We start from the raw sequence: 14801 nt of genomic DNA, 5'->3' as shown, positions 1-14801 counted from the left end.
AAGAAAAACTAAAATATTATCTCACAGTTATGACAAATACTCGATTTTTTAAATCAAAATACTAGAATCTCAAAATTTTAAATTTTAGAAATGCATTGTGATAGTCACAACAAAAACCATGTAGTGTGTATATAAACTGAAGTAAATAATTATAAGTTATCCTCAAATAATACAAATGGCTATCAACATGCCTCAAAATTAAACAAACCACCCAAACTAAGAAACACAGATACAAAAGACCCTAAAAAAAAAACCTCAATATCAAATATATCCCTAAAAATAGAAACAACTATCTATATTATTATAAGTTCAAAATTTATTAAAAAAACATGAACAAGCTTAACCAGATAAATTTATAAAACAAACAATAAAAGAGAGATTGGGACCACAATAAAAACAAATGTTTTTCATCATCCACTAAGAATAATTCACATTACAATAATAATTAACAAAATAATTCAATTTATAAAGACACCTAAACTTTTTTAAAAACTTAAGAAATAGAAGATTGTGATAAAAAGTGCAAGCTAATTGTTTGGTCGGTAGTTTCCCAAAGTATATAATGCCGACACTCTTTTATAAAAATGAGTAAACCAATATATAACTCGAAGAATTTTTTTTATACAATTGATGCACTTTTCCAACACTAGGCATTCGACTCGCAAAGAATCCTTTTACTTCCATGGAAACTGAACAACAGAAGCAAGATAGTACAGTAGATAGTACAGTAGAGTGGGAGCACAAAGTTGAAACTTGTTATGAAAAGATAATAAAAGAGACAATTGTAACCGGGAAGGAGACTCAAGTGTCACTGGATAAATTTCCTTATTATTTAAGGTATGAAGATTTGTTCAGACATTTCCTCTGTGATGTTTTCATTAGAAATTAGTGATTTTTCTTTTTTCCACAATAAGTGCCTTTCAGATGACTAAGAATGAAAGTAATAAATCAAATGATCTGCTGTCAAAGATGGATTCTTCATCTGTATTTTGAATTAAATAAAGAAAAATTGAAGCAATTTTGTGGATGTCAACATTATAGATTTTGGTCGTTGGTTGGTTCATGATTTGCTGTAAAAGGTTTTAGGGTCTTTTCAAAATCTGTTTTCGGTTCATAATTCAGATAAAAAATGCTTACCTTAGTCAAAAATACTTTCAATTTTGGATTTCCTTTTGTCTTCTTTTCTTATCTTGTCTGCTTATTTTGGATTGTCTGGGTGTTCATATGTTCTTATATTCAAGAGTCAACATTAATTCTCGATATAGTTAAGAGCATAATTCCAGTGTTAAATTCAGTGGTTCTTTCCTCTTTCTTTCCAACAATGACTAAAATGCTAAGATTTGTTTTCTTCACAGTGACAACACAAAGAGTGAACTAATCTTATCCACATACGAAAATTTGAAATGGAACCAATTGCTCAAAACTACTACAAGGCTTCCTTCATGCCTCACACTGTTCCTGTCTGGCCCTGCAGGTGTGTTATTTCTCAGCTAGCATTTTTGGGACTTTCTCCCATGTTATGAATGTTTATCCACTTTTTCCTGGTAACTCATTAGAGATTGTGTTGAACTGAAAACATGATTTATGTATCTCACATCTCTTCTATTTGTTATGAAGGTTCAGAGATATATCAAGAAATGCTAGTGAAGGGGTTGGCCAATCATTTTGATGCAAAATCTCTGATGTATGAAAATGATGCAATGCCTCGGGTAAAGCGGACAGGAGTGTTTTTTTTTTTTCAATTGTTTTCCTCTATCTTTATGGAAGCCTAATATTTAAAATTCAAGAAGATTCACATGAAAATTTGTAAGTCTGCTCTATAGTGAGTGCAAAATAGTATTCAATTACAACTGGTTTGCAAAACAATATTGGTCTTTGAATATACTGTCTTGTTGAATTTTTATTTATTTGTTTTTTAAATTAGAAGTATATATAGTAATGTATTTTTAAAATAACATTTAGGTTAAGGTAAGCAGCTTTATAAGAGACCCAACGGATGGTAAAATTAATTTTGAGCAAGGTAAAAGTAATTTTGTGTTCTTTAGCATTAGATAGCTTTGAAGTTTGATACAAGTATTGAGAGTTGAGATATTTGAGATTTGTTTTAATATTTAATATTTGAGAGTTTTTAAGAATTGCTTAATTTAAATGAGTATTTTTCTATACTTTCAGGTGGCAGAGTAATATATGCTGGCTCATATCAAAATTCAAGGTATATCCCCATCTGAGTCTTATAATACTTAAACTCTTATTGAAAATTGATTGGTTTTCAGGAACTGTAAATTAGAATTTCAAAGAGTTTGTCTAATGCCAGTTAGATTGTGGATATTTCCTTTCACTGTTCCAAACATCCTAAGCTATTTATATAGATAGAGGACGCTTTCAAATTGGCAAGAGATTCACAAAGCACACAAACACCTCAAACAATGTTAGTATCAGATGGTAGTCTTAGTAATCTAGTGCATTCCTCGATATTAATACAATTCGAGCTCTTGTTTACTGATTTTCAGGGGTCCATCTTGTGGTGATAGAGGATCAATATATTTAATGGGTCCAGAAGAATTAACTGAAATTGGTATACGATTTGATAAGCCAATTCCAGGGGGCACTGACCTGAACGGCCTATGCAGAGCAGAGCACGGTTTTATATGTAGTGGTGAGCCTCTAATGTCAGGTTTTTGGGGTTATGATGTATTAAATTTTATGAATATTGATTTACAATTTTCTCAAAACAGAAGATGAACTTCTCTTCGAAATTACTCATGGGGAGACGATGGACTGGCCGTCCATAAAGCTGCAAATCAATGCACTATTTAAGGTATGCTTGTGGTTTACACATATTTCCATGATATATGCAATTCTTTGAGTCTACTCATTGAATTTTCCCAGCTGATCCCAAACTAATCTCCAGGTTGTCAGATGTGAAAGTAGAAATGGTCCTATTATACTTTTCATCAAAGATCTTGAAAAGTGGAAAGACGATCCAAATGTTTGGATTGCTTTGCAGAGCGAGTTGGATACACTGATGGGTTCTGTTGTGGTTATCTTTTCACACATTCAAGATGACAAGAAAAAGGTAATATAATTGCTCCAGATTACCTCTTTTTTTCATGGCCTGATACCCGATGTTTGAGTGAGTACAAGGTTTAAGAATGGATCGCCTTTAACACAGGGTAAATAGCAAGTGAGTGCATATATGCCACTTTCTACTTGCAAATTTGTGCCAATTATATCCATGAAAAAAGGATTATTTACAAAGACTAATTGCACCACTATAATGGTAAAACTAGTAGTACTAGTATAAAAAGAGGTTTGAATGGCAAATTCAAAGCATTGAAGCAAATATTTAGAATTATATGAGCCCTTGTGCTTTGTGCGTGTTTAATTGTGTGCCACTATGACCCCCTTATCCTCATTGTCCCTCACCCTCCCTGTCATTTTGAGTTCATATTATTTGTGCTTTCTACTTCTTCATGTTTGAGTAGAACTATGCTTCAACTTATCCATAGTTGTCAAAATTTATATATTGTTTCCCAAGAAAGCCTTTTTTAAAAAAAGATCATTAAACATTTCTCTAGCCAATAATTGCTGCAAGCTTCTGTTTCTGTAATTACAGTGCACGCTATATAAGCATTTGTGATTAAACACATGTGTTTATCTTAATGTTGCAGGGTAATATGGAGAAGCTACTTTCTTTACTCAAAAACAAAGTGATGGACAAAGTGACTGTGGAACCACCTTGGGTACATAAATGTTTGTTTGGATATATTTCGTACATAATGTTTTTTCTTTTCAAGTTTTAGATTGAAAAATATATATGAAAAATCCAGCAGGGTGAAGAACTCAATGATTGGAAATTTAAATTAAAGCGGGATGAGGAATCACTCAAAGCAAAGGAAAATCAGCGAGTATTCAGAGAGGTGGGTTCTAATGCTAAACATTTTTTCGTCTTCCTTTTAGACATTCACCTAAACATTAATAATTCTCTTCCACTTATTGTTGCAGGCCCTTTGTTGGTATAACCTAGAGTTTGATGGAATCGAAAAAATGTGTTCAAAGGGCCAGTCTCTTGCCTTTTCTGGTAAGTTAAAAAATACATGTATTTTAATGTTTTGTGGATATATTTTGTAAGAAAGAATTTATATCTGGCGGGATCTATGAAGTCCTAATACTCAACTGCCTTCTTGCCATGCGGGGTAGATCCAGAAGAATCTAACCTACGACCAGCGTGTATTGAAAGATTGCTTCTAAATTTCTTATTGATTATAGATGTTATCTAACAACTTACCTGTTTTACAACAAAGATTTGTGGAAGCTATTATCGATAATTAGCCTGGATGTATATGTCTCAAAAGTTCTGTAATTGTTTTGATTGAAAAAAGACAATTTAGAAAAGATAATGGCTTTTATAGTGTATGCCGTATCTTTGTGTTTCAGAGGCATTTAAAATCTGCTATTGGGCTCTCAGTCACTACCAAATGAATAACCCTGAAAACCGGGAATTGAAAACAGTTGCAATCTCTAGCGAGAGGTAATTTTTCTAATATTTGCGTAACTTACTTTTCTAATGGTCAACTATACATTTTGAACTAGAACTGAGAATTTGTTATGAACCCTTGATATCCCAGTTTTCAATACGGATTGAACAAATTAAACAAAATTCAAAATAAGCCACAGGCTATTCAGATCAAACAAAAGGTAAGATTTATAATATCAGTATCCTACTTTGCCTAGCATAACAAAACTGTTATCTTATTTACAACTCTTGTTATGCTATCTACGAGATTGTTATCTTTCTTAAAACTTTTGTTATGCTCTCTAGGAGATTGCCACTGAGAATAAGTTTGAGAAGAAGATCCTGCAGAATGTGATACCACCAGGTGATATTGGAGTGAATTTTGAGAACATTGGATCTCTGGAAAATGTGAAAGAATCGCTTAATGAGTCTGTGATGCTTCCTTTACGAAGACCTGAACTCTTTAAAGGACAATTAACAAAGGTTAGCTTCAATTCAAATTGCTTTGCTGTACGTGCATACATTTGTAAATCAATGCAAACAAAAAGTGAAGTGTGATGGTATAACCATGTTAACAAAAACATTTCTTTAATCTTATATTTGGCAGTTATTTACATTAAAGATATTAGTTTTCCACAATCCATATTAGTTGTTGCGATCGCTTCTAGTTTCTGATGTAAACAAACACACAATTGAAACCAGAAGCAATCACAATAGTCATTTACAAGTCAAAATAATATTTTTAATAATAAACATAATATTTCTTCTTCTTGTTCTTTCTGGATTCAATTGTGTTTGTATTTTTTTGCATCGACGTTTCTAATCCTTGAGGTCTCTATCATCCTGATGATGGTTCACAGAATGTCATCCGAAACGTCGATGCAAAAAAATACAAACACAATCGAATCCAGAAAGAACAACAAGAAGCATGATGGATTGTGGAAAACTGATCACTTCAAACATAATATTTCCAAAATAAGCAACACATAAAATTTATGTTTCTAAACATATTATAAATAAAACAATTCAGAAATAAAATAAATTAACTTTTAAGTAAATAAAATATCTGTGACATTTTTTAGATATATTTAAGATATCTATACGAATATTAATTGTTTTTAAAATCATTGCAGCCCTGCAAAGGTATCCTACTCTTTGGTCCTCCAGGGACTGGGAAGACTATGCTTGCCAAAGCTGTGGCAACTGAAGCTGGTGCAAATTTTATAAATATATCAATGTCAACTGTTTCATCAATGGTATAGTGTCAATATGTTTCATGACGGCTACCTGAAATTTATTGATGGCTCTGTTGAATGGTTCGTTGAATTAAATTTTTTGGTTTTATTGCTACAGTGGTTTGGTGAATCTGAGAAGTACATTAGAGCCTTGTTTTCAGTAGCAAGTAAAATATCTCCAACAGTGATATTTATTGATGAGGTGCATATTTGATCTCTAGTAGCAGCTCAGACTATTTTTTTATCTGCTAGATGTTATCACTGCATCTTGTGTCTGACTTTCTTTCTGGTTTGAGTCTCCGCAGGTTGATAGTATGTTGAGTCAAAGGAACAGTGAAGAAGAGAGTTCGGTACTACGCAGGATGAAGAATGAATTTATGGTAAACTGGGATGGATTGCGCACCAAAGAAAATGAGAGAGTCTTAATTCTTGCTGCCACTAATAGACCTTTTGATCTTGACGAAGCTGTCATTAGAAGGATGCCTAGGAGGTGGGCATTTTTGTTGGAAGTTAATTCTCTATGACATGAGAACTCTATATTTATGTTTTTAAAGATGATTAATGTCAAGATGTATTTTACAATGGTAAAAAGGGGTGGAATGTAATAGTGTTTGTTTTTGATAAAAACCCTCAATTTTTACTTTAAATTTGATAGTCAATTACATAAAATAGAAATATTTAATAATAAACATGATATTTTTTTTAAAAATTGAAATTGATATCTCTCAACATTTTTTTAAATAGACGTAATTAAAATATCTATACTAATTTATTCAACTTCACTATGTGACCTTTTTTCTAATTGACAAGTACTATAAAATTGGTTTTTTTTTCTTTGTTGTTGTGCTACTGATTTCTCTGCCTACTCACAATGCAGGCTATTGGTAAACTTGCCAGATGCACCAAATAGGGCAAAAATCATGAAGGCAATACTTCGAAAAGAGAAAATGGCACAGGATGTAGACCTGGATGCAATTGCAAAAATGACAGAGGGATATTCTGGCTGCGACCTAAAGGTAGTGTGCTATATTATGGGTTCTATAAAATATATATGTTTGAAGTATGCTCAAGAGTTGTTACGCCTCCTAATACCTATGCTTTATCTTGTAGGACTTGTGCGTTGCAGCTGCATATCGCCCTATCCAAGAGATTTTGGAAAAAGAAAAACAGGTACTTGTCTTTTCTTGACTCTTTGCTAAGATGTATTCATTTAAAAATGCAGCATTTTTTCATATCTAAATTAAAAAAAAATTACAACCTACTCAGTGAGATTTGATAATTAATCCACATAAGTTATGCATATATATTAGTGAAATCAGTTTGCAGACTCGCATCAAGATATTGAGAATATAAGAATTTTAGAAATTAATTAGTAACATTTTTTCATAATTAATCCACAGAAGTTATGCATATATAGTTTAGTGGCATCAGTTTCCCGAAACGCATCAAGATATTGAGAATATAGGAGCTTTAGAAATTAATTAGTAATATTTCTTCTATATGTTTGTAACATATTAATATTGTCCTTGTTATATAAGATTTTGGGACCTTTTCAAAACTCTCTTCAGATTCATAATTCTGATAAAAAAACATACTAATATTGGTTGTAATGAAATCTTTCCTAGGAAAAGGCATTAGCAATAGCAGAGAGGAGACCTTTGCCATTAGTTAGTGGGAGTGTTGAGATTCGTCCTTTGAATATGAGCGACATGGAACATGCATGTCAACAGGTTATTTTTTGAAATGCTAATAGTTTGATGTTGAATAAACTTCTCGTGTTTACAAAATGAGCACCCTCTGTTCATTTTTTATTCTGACAGCCTTATCATGTTGCAGGTGCGTGCTAGCGTTTCGCCAGATTCAGCATATATGCAGCGACTGCTTCAGTGGGAGGAACAATATGGCGGAGGAGGTTCAATGAAAAAAGAGAGAATTAGCTATTTTTTATGAGCTATGGGTGAATTGTAATTTTACTATTCATTTTTTGACTGGAATACTATTTCACCTTCTGCCACTATGTTGTCATCTGAACCCACTAAACCACAAAATTTGCCACTATTGTAGAAGAATTTATGTTTTTCCTGGGTACGAATAAACTAATTTTTATATAATGATGGCTGCACATATCTTTTGGTTCCTCTAGATTTAGATAAGATTTTGTTGAATTCCTTTTTACAAAGAACTGTACTTTTAAAAGCGTTTTAACATTTGAATCTCTGTGTCTTTATTTTTCGCTCATTTCATAAAACTACAAAATAACACACACAAACAGATAAGCGGCCAGATCTACTAATTCATAGGGTAAATGATTTTTTTTTATATTTCAATTACCTCCTTTAATTCTCTTAACAAGATGATCCTATAGCTGACGCATACTAGAGAAATTTAAGGTCCTCTTCGATTCAGACTTTCTTGGTTATCTTTATTCCGAAAATAAGACTTACAATTTATAGTGTTTTGAATTTATTTATTAATTGTAAGAGAATTAATCATGTGTTATAAATAGTTTAAGTTAATTATGTTAAGAGGTGTGACTTACAGTGAAAGTACAAGTTGAATGTAAGTAAAATTATTCAAACAATTTGTGTATATTTAATTAAACTAGCATATATATTATACATGCATATAAAAGATGTCAAGAGGTATAGTTTGAAGTCACCTATCTATTATGTTCAACAAATTCAAAATTCAATGTATTTTGGATATATCTGCTAGTAAAATCACAATGATAAACATATCTAATTTAAATTGATGAGCTTAGAAAAGAAAAATGATATAAAAATCCCTACAAACAGAAAGCTTCAATTTAAATTGGCATGTAAATTTATTTCAAAATCTACAAAACTCATAACAGAACTTTTGGGACATATACATCTAGAAAGTAGCTTTAGATTGATTTCAAAATAAGGAGGAAATACAAAGGATGAGGACTTTTACATGGCTTAAAATGAGAATATTACCCTAAAGACACCAAATGAAAATTGCAAAAGACATTAATAAATATATATCCTTGAGAAGAATATGTAGATTGTGTACCTAATAACAAAATAAACTTTAACACATTACTAGCACTATAATGTTACTAAGAAAATGACAGAATCTCCCTCTTATAGATTTCTTCCAAGTGAAGAAAACCTTAGATAAAAATGTACTCTCCTAAAGGGATGGATGACATCCCATCCAAAGTTTCCCACCACACATGAAATTCTAAGTTGTTCTTGTACATATAAGTGATTACTTCCTGAGAATTGAATTAAAGACCATGAAATCGCATAACAGAGTCCTAACTAAAATACTCTACAATAAAACATGACAAGGATCATTAATAAGAAGTTAAGAACATCAATTCACGGTGATTTCCCAAGACATCTTCATCCTTTTAGATCACATTTTCTACAAGGAAACCCCTCTAGTTCACATTGTATTTTCTACAAGGAAACCCCTCTAGTTCACTTCGCATATCGCCCAATTATGCCCTCCAGTTCTAGCAACAAGTTTTCATTCATCAATGGTAGGTCTTCCAATCCGGTATACTTTTTCAAATAAGAATTATAAAATACATAATGGATTCTTCCTTTATTTGAAACATGTAGAATGTATAGATAAATTATTCATTTGCACAAATCTTCTATGGTCCCTAAAATTTGGGTTATAGCTTATGTTTACCTTATTTTCCAATGTGAGTTTATTTTCCTCATTCTATTTGTACATCATCGAATTATCTAATAACAATGTACAAACATTCTTATTTTTTCTGGCAAATTTAATTATTGCAATCACATTTTCCTCTATAAATTATCAAATATGTGTGTAATGGAGGTTCATAACAATTAATGCTTTAAAAGGAGTCATCTTAATTGCAAAGCGGTAAATATTCTCATAGGAATACTCTTTTAAGCATAACCATTCCATTTAATTGTCCCTACTTATCCTTCAGAATATCCTAAGGTAACCCTCCACACACTTACTACCTAAATCCAAGGGGCATCTAAAATAACACTGACTGTAAATGTTGCTCAACAATTACACCCTCAAAATATTCAAGGTAACTAAGAATATAACTAAATATAGAAATGAGTTCTTTTCAAACAATCACACCGTCATAACATCCCAAAAAAATATAAGAACGAAAATTGCATCCTTGAGATGGCCAAAATAATAAAACTCTCAAAACATCCATGTACTAAACGGTTGCATAAAAATATAAACAAATGGAACATGTGTGGTCTGTAGTGCCGTAGACACACAATCAAGGACACAACACAAAACAGCGAATTTCAACCATAACACTTTATTGACTCACAAAAAATTTGTTTTCAAAGCATGTGCTTGGTAGAACATGTCAACAACTAACCATCCAGTTATCTAACCTCCTCATAAATTTTTAGCTGGGTGAGATAATTGATATGATACGTCATAGCTGATTTAAAAACAAGGATAGACCCAACGAAAGAATTTATGTCTATTGGATATCATAACTAACATTCACCCACACTTGATACAATCTAATAACAATCGTGACTCATATCCTGCAATTATATTATAACAAAGAGATTGATAATGAATCAATTTGAAACAAGATATATGACATGACCTAAGGGTCAGACTTATGCCTCAAGCCCTTGAGGGCCTTGCCTATGTAATGAGATCAGAGGCTTCGTAGTTTGCCTACTAGGACTTCATACAACTAGGTTGGTCAAAACAATGTATATAATCCATATTTAATCAATACACTATAATAAGAAAAACAAGATTTGAGGTTGAGATTGTCATAGTTTGCCTACTAGGACTTCACACAACTAGGTTGGTCAAAACAATGTATATAATCCATATTTAATCAATACACTATAATAAGAAAAACAAGATTTGAGGTTGAGATTGTCATAATATTTGCCTACTAGGACTTCACACAACTAGGTTGATCAAAACAATGTCTATAATCCATATTTAATCAATACACTATAATAAGAAAAACAAGATTTGAGGTTGAGATTGTCACATATATAGGATCTCCTAAAAGTATCCTCTAAGCAACTAGAGGACACACACAACCCTCATGTGCAACCAACCCATATAAGTATGAATGACTTATCTCCAATGTACAACTCTAATGAGATTATACAATGGATCATCACCAAAACCACCCTAGTGAATAACTCTTACCCTAGTCACATGATGCCTTTGTTTGAAATTCATAGTAGCAAAAATCGTTTAGGGAAAAAATCGGCAAACCAGAAGTATAAGATTTTTTTGAAAAATTGGGAAAAAATAGGCAAACCAAAAATATAAGATTTTTTGGAAAAATTGGGAAAAAATCGGCAAAAAATCGGATTTAAAAAAAAAATTGTAGAAAAAGAGACAAAAACTATTTTTTTAAATAACTTCAAGGCATTTCCATAGCATAGAGATATAAAGAGCAAATAAAATAGAGTTTAACCCGTGAATTGTAGAAAATAATTTTTTGTTGTTTATATTCATATTACTGATTACATAGGCAAATAATCAGTTAACTTTTTAAAAGGGCAGTCACCAAATACACCAAATAGTTGGCTAAGTCAGATCAAATATTAACTAAGTCTAAAATAGTAAAAGTGAAAGCCATTTTGAAGGGATCCAAGAATTTCATTCTGATGGAGGCAAGGAGTTTCGTAGGGTTAAATCAATATTTTAGAAAGCTTATCAAATCATATTCCACAATTGCAATGTTTTATATCATAGTAACAAAAATCATTTGGGGAAATAATTGGCAAACCAAAAGTATAAGACTTTTTTGAAAAAATGGGTAAGAAATTGGATTTTAAAAAATTGTAAAAATTTGTAGAAAAATAGACATGAAGTACTTCTTTTTTTAAAACTTAAGGGCATTTCCATAGCATAGAGATATAGAGTAAATAAAATAGAGTTTAACCCATGAATTGTGGAAAATAGATTTTGTTGTTTATATTCATATTGCTGATTACATAGGCAAATCTTCAATTAACTTTTTAAAAGGGCAGTCACCAAATAGTTCTCTATGTCTAAGATCAAAGATTAGCTATCAAGTATAGCTAAGATCAAAATTTATCATACTGAGATCCAACTATCGTTAGGAATTTAGTAAAAGTGAAAGCCATTTTGAAGTGATCCAAGACTTTCATTGTGATTGAGGCAAGGAGTTTTCTAGGGGTATTAGCTATGTCTATGAAGTAGCTGAGATCAAAATTTATCAGACAGATCCAACTATTGTTAGGAATTTAGTAAAAGTGGAAGCCATTTTGAAGTGACCCATGAATTGTAGAAAATAGATTTAGTATATTCATATTGCTGATTAAATAGGCACATATTCATTTAACTTTTTAAAGGGCAGTCACCAAATACACCAAATAGTTGTCTAAGTCTGAGATCAAAGATTAGCTAAGTTTATGAAGTAGCTGAGATCAAAATTTATCACAGAGATCCAACAATCGTTAGGAATTTAGTAAAAGTGGAAACCATTTTGAAGTGATCCAAGACTTTCGTTGTGATTAAGGCAAGGAGTTGTCTAGGGGTAGTTCAATATTTGAGAAAGCTTATCAAATCATATTCCATAGTTGCGATGCTTTATATTCCCTGATGGCAATTGGTAAATCTTTTATATGGTGTTCAATTCAACAAAAGGCATTTGTTTAGATGAAGTAAAAGATAAGCAAGCCACTGGTTTTGGCAATACCTAGCTTGCAACTACTATTTTGGCAAATACCTAGCTTGCAACTACTATTTTAGGTAGAGACAAATTTTAATGATTGTGTGTTGGAGGCTCTTTTATTACAACTAAGTAAGCTTGTTTGTTGTCATTCAGATTTTTTTCATGGAGCACTTTAGATATATTGCTCACATAATGAACTGTATGTCTTTGTTTGAGCAAAAATTAACTATATCAATTATAAATTAAAAATCATATATCTATATCTACATATATTAAATATGTCTTTGAACGTTTAGTGTTGTAGAAAAGCTCCATTGGTGAGGTAGCCACCGAGGTTCAAACCCCTACAGGGCCATTGAGCTCGTGGGCTTTCTACCTTTGTTGGGTCATTGAGCTCGTGGGTTTGAACAAGTGAAGTGTGGGGAATGATGAACCCCCCGAAAATGGACAAAATAACAAACTTTTTCAACGTTGATTCCACATTGACTCTGATTTTGTCTCAAAGCAACCCTATTTCTAAGCAATTTAGTAATTTCACGCGTTTTTCTAGGGTTTTACAAATTTTTACAATGATTTTTTTCACTTTTTTGAAATTTTGGGGGTTTTTTAACATGATTTTAATGTGATTTAAATGCAAAAAATCTTTGAAAATTGGGTCAATGCTTGGTCAATGATTTTTTCATGAATCGGGATTTTTTCGGGGAATAAATCGGCTAGCTCCAGGATTCAGGATTAATCGGGTATAATCGCGATTTTTTGCAGACTATTGCTTCATTGGGTCACTAAGAATCATACAGTTCAAAGTTTCCAAATGTTTCTAAACTTTTAATCCCATATTTCCATCATGCATCACATATTAGTTTTCAAACTGCTGATTTGCAACAAAAGAAGGCAGCGCTTAAATAGTAATAACTCTTAGGTTACTATGCCAAATTCAAAATTTCAATGTTTTAGGAAGGGGAAAGACATAAGAACAAAACCCAGAAAATGTTTCGCATGATTTTTAAACATAGGGGAACAGCTTTCTCTACAACTTAGCTCACTAGAGTCCTCTAAATATGTTGATTGCAGCAAAACAGGGTAGTCTGAAAACAACCATATAATTCACATTTTTTTAATGAAATTTAAAACTTTAAAATGTTCTCAAAAGCTAGAAAGTAGAGTAAAACCCAAAACGGATTTTCTTGTATTCATAATGACATGAGAGCAGTTTTCTCTACTTTCAGCTTGTATAATGACAAAATTGTGAAGAAATTATTAAAATAATATTTGCTATAGTCAGTTTATGATGGTCTATTTAGTTATTAGGATTGTACTTACAAACTTTCCCTGTTTCTTCGTCTTGTTTGCTTTTCTTAGTTATTGATCATTTCCGCTATGGAAAGATATCTTGTAATCTCTTATTTAAGGAGTCTTTCACTCCTTTGTAATATATCAATTATCATTTCATGGAGGTTTTTCTAAGAATTTTTTGGCAAATTTTTTAATTAAAAAAAATTGCAGTTTTTTACCTGAAAATTTTGTGAAAGTTTTTCAGAAGTTTATGGAACAATTTTGTAAAAAAAATGGGATTTATTTCTGCTTGAAATCGAGGGTTTTCTTATGTAAAATCCAGTTGATTTTTTTCTGTGCAAATTGCAGGCTTTGTCTGAAAATCGCATCATTTTTCTCTGCTGAAAACCGCGTTGACCTTTGAAGCAAAATTGCGGGCTCTTTCTTTCTGAAAATTGTGTTTTTTCCTCAAAGGAAATCTGCAGGTGTCTTTCTACAAAATCACAGTGTTTTAAACTCAAAAATCACACGATTTGTCAAAAAAAAAATCATGGCAGCCTGATGTTCTGTTCTACATGAATTTTTATCAAAAATCGTGGCATTTTCAAGAGTTTTTTGCTTATGTCAAGCCGCGAACCTAGGGTTTTCAGAACAAGGCTTCTAGTATTTGCAGAATTTTTGACGATTTTTTGACTTTCAGCCTCTACTTTTAAACGATTTTTTAATCAATAAAAATTGAAGTAGGAGGGATGGCTTCATCACCTAACATTATGTTGGAAGGCAGACAAAGGTTCAATGACAAGAATTATAATACCTAGAAACAGCAGGTGCTCACCATTTTCGAGTACCGGTGCCTTGACCAAATTGTCCTTGGTACATACACTCGTCCAACAGCTACAAGCAAAGACCAAGACAAGTTTTATGAGCGTAATCACAAAGCAGTTATGCTGCTCAAGTAATTTGTCACCAATGAGATGCTTCCAAAAGTTCATTTGGCAAGACTACTGTAAAAATTTGGACTCACTTAAAGAATCTCAAGAGACGTCAGATAAAAGAAGAGCTTTCTTCCTTAAAAATATGTGGTTCTCAATTGTGATGGATGACAAGATGTCTT

The 14801-nt window shown here is 31.9% G+C and overlaps 1 protein-coding gene and 1 long non-coding RNA gene across 2 annotated transcripts in view; one reads left to right on the top strand and one right to left on the bottom strand.

Moving 5' to 3' along the window:
* Positions 1-604: 604 nt before the first annotated feature.
* Positions 605-7827, top strand: LOC131051177 (uncharacterized). The gene is made up of 21 exons (XM_057985567.2): positions 605-837; positions 1356-1474; positions 1618-1709; positions 1963-2020; positions 2173-2212; positions 2511-2656; positions 2736-2818; positions 2912-3076; positions 3672-3743; positions 3831-3920; positions 4006-4081; positions 4438-4531; positions 4629-4698; positions 4823-4999; positions 5650-5772; positions 5870-5953; positions 6057-6241; positions 6629-6767; positions 6862-6921; positions 7377-7481; positions 7588-7827. The coding sequence occupies exons 1-21, from the start codon at positions 683-685 to the stop codon at positions 7699-7701; spliced, it is 2247 nt and encodes a 748-aa protein (XP_057841550.1). The 5' UTR covers positions 605-682; the 3' UTR covers positions 7702-7827.
* The window catches only part of LOC131051178 (uncharacterized), a 24493-nt gene continuing 14349 nt past the window's right edge, over positions 4658-14801 (bottom strand). Inside the window, exon 2 of the long non-coding RNA XR_009107091.2 lies at positions 4658-4977. This is a non-coding gene — a long non-coding RNA (uncharacterized LOC131051178). The remainder of the gene's footprint in view (positions 4978-14801) is intronic.

Source organism: Cryptomeria japonica, chromosome 3 (genome assembly GCF_030272615.1).
Source record: "Cryptomeria japonica chromosome 3, Sugi_1.0, whole genome shotgun sequence".
In the NCBI taxonomy this organism is placed as follows: domain Eukaryota; kingdom Viridiplantae; phylum Streptophyta; class Pinopsida; order Cupressales; family Cupressaceae; genus Cryptomeria; species Cryptomeria japonica.
This window is presented reverse-complemented; position numbering and strand designations above follow the sequence as displayed.

Excerpts from the sequence above, each read along its gene's own strand:
- LOC131051177 (XM_057985567.2), top strand. The coding sequence starts at position 683 with ATGGAAACTGAACAACAGAAGCAAGATAGTACAGTAGATAGTACAGTA. Across the intron at positions 1,475-1,617 it reads GTTCCTGTCTGGCCCTGCAG|GTTCAGAGATATATCAAGAA; the intron begins GTGTGTTATTTC and ends TTTGTTATGAAG. Across the intron at positions 4,082-4,437 it reads CCAGTCTCTTGCCTTTTCTG|AGGCATTTAAAATCTGCTAT; the intron begins GTAAGTTAAAAA and ends TTTGTGTTTCAG.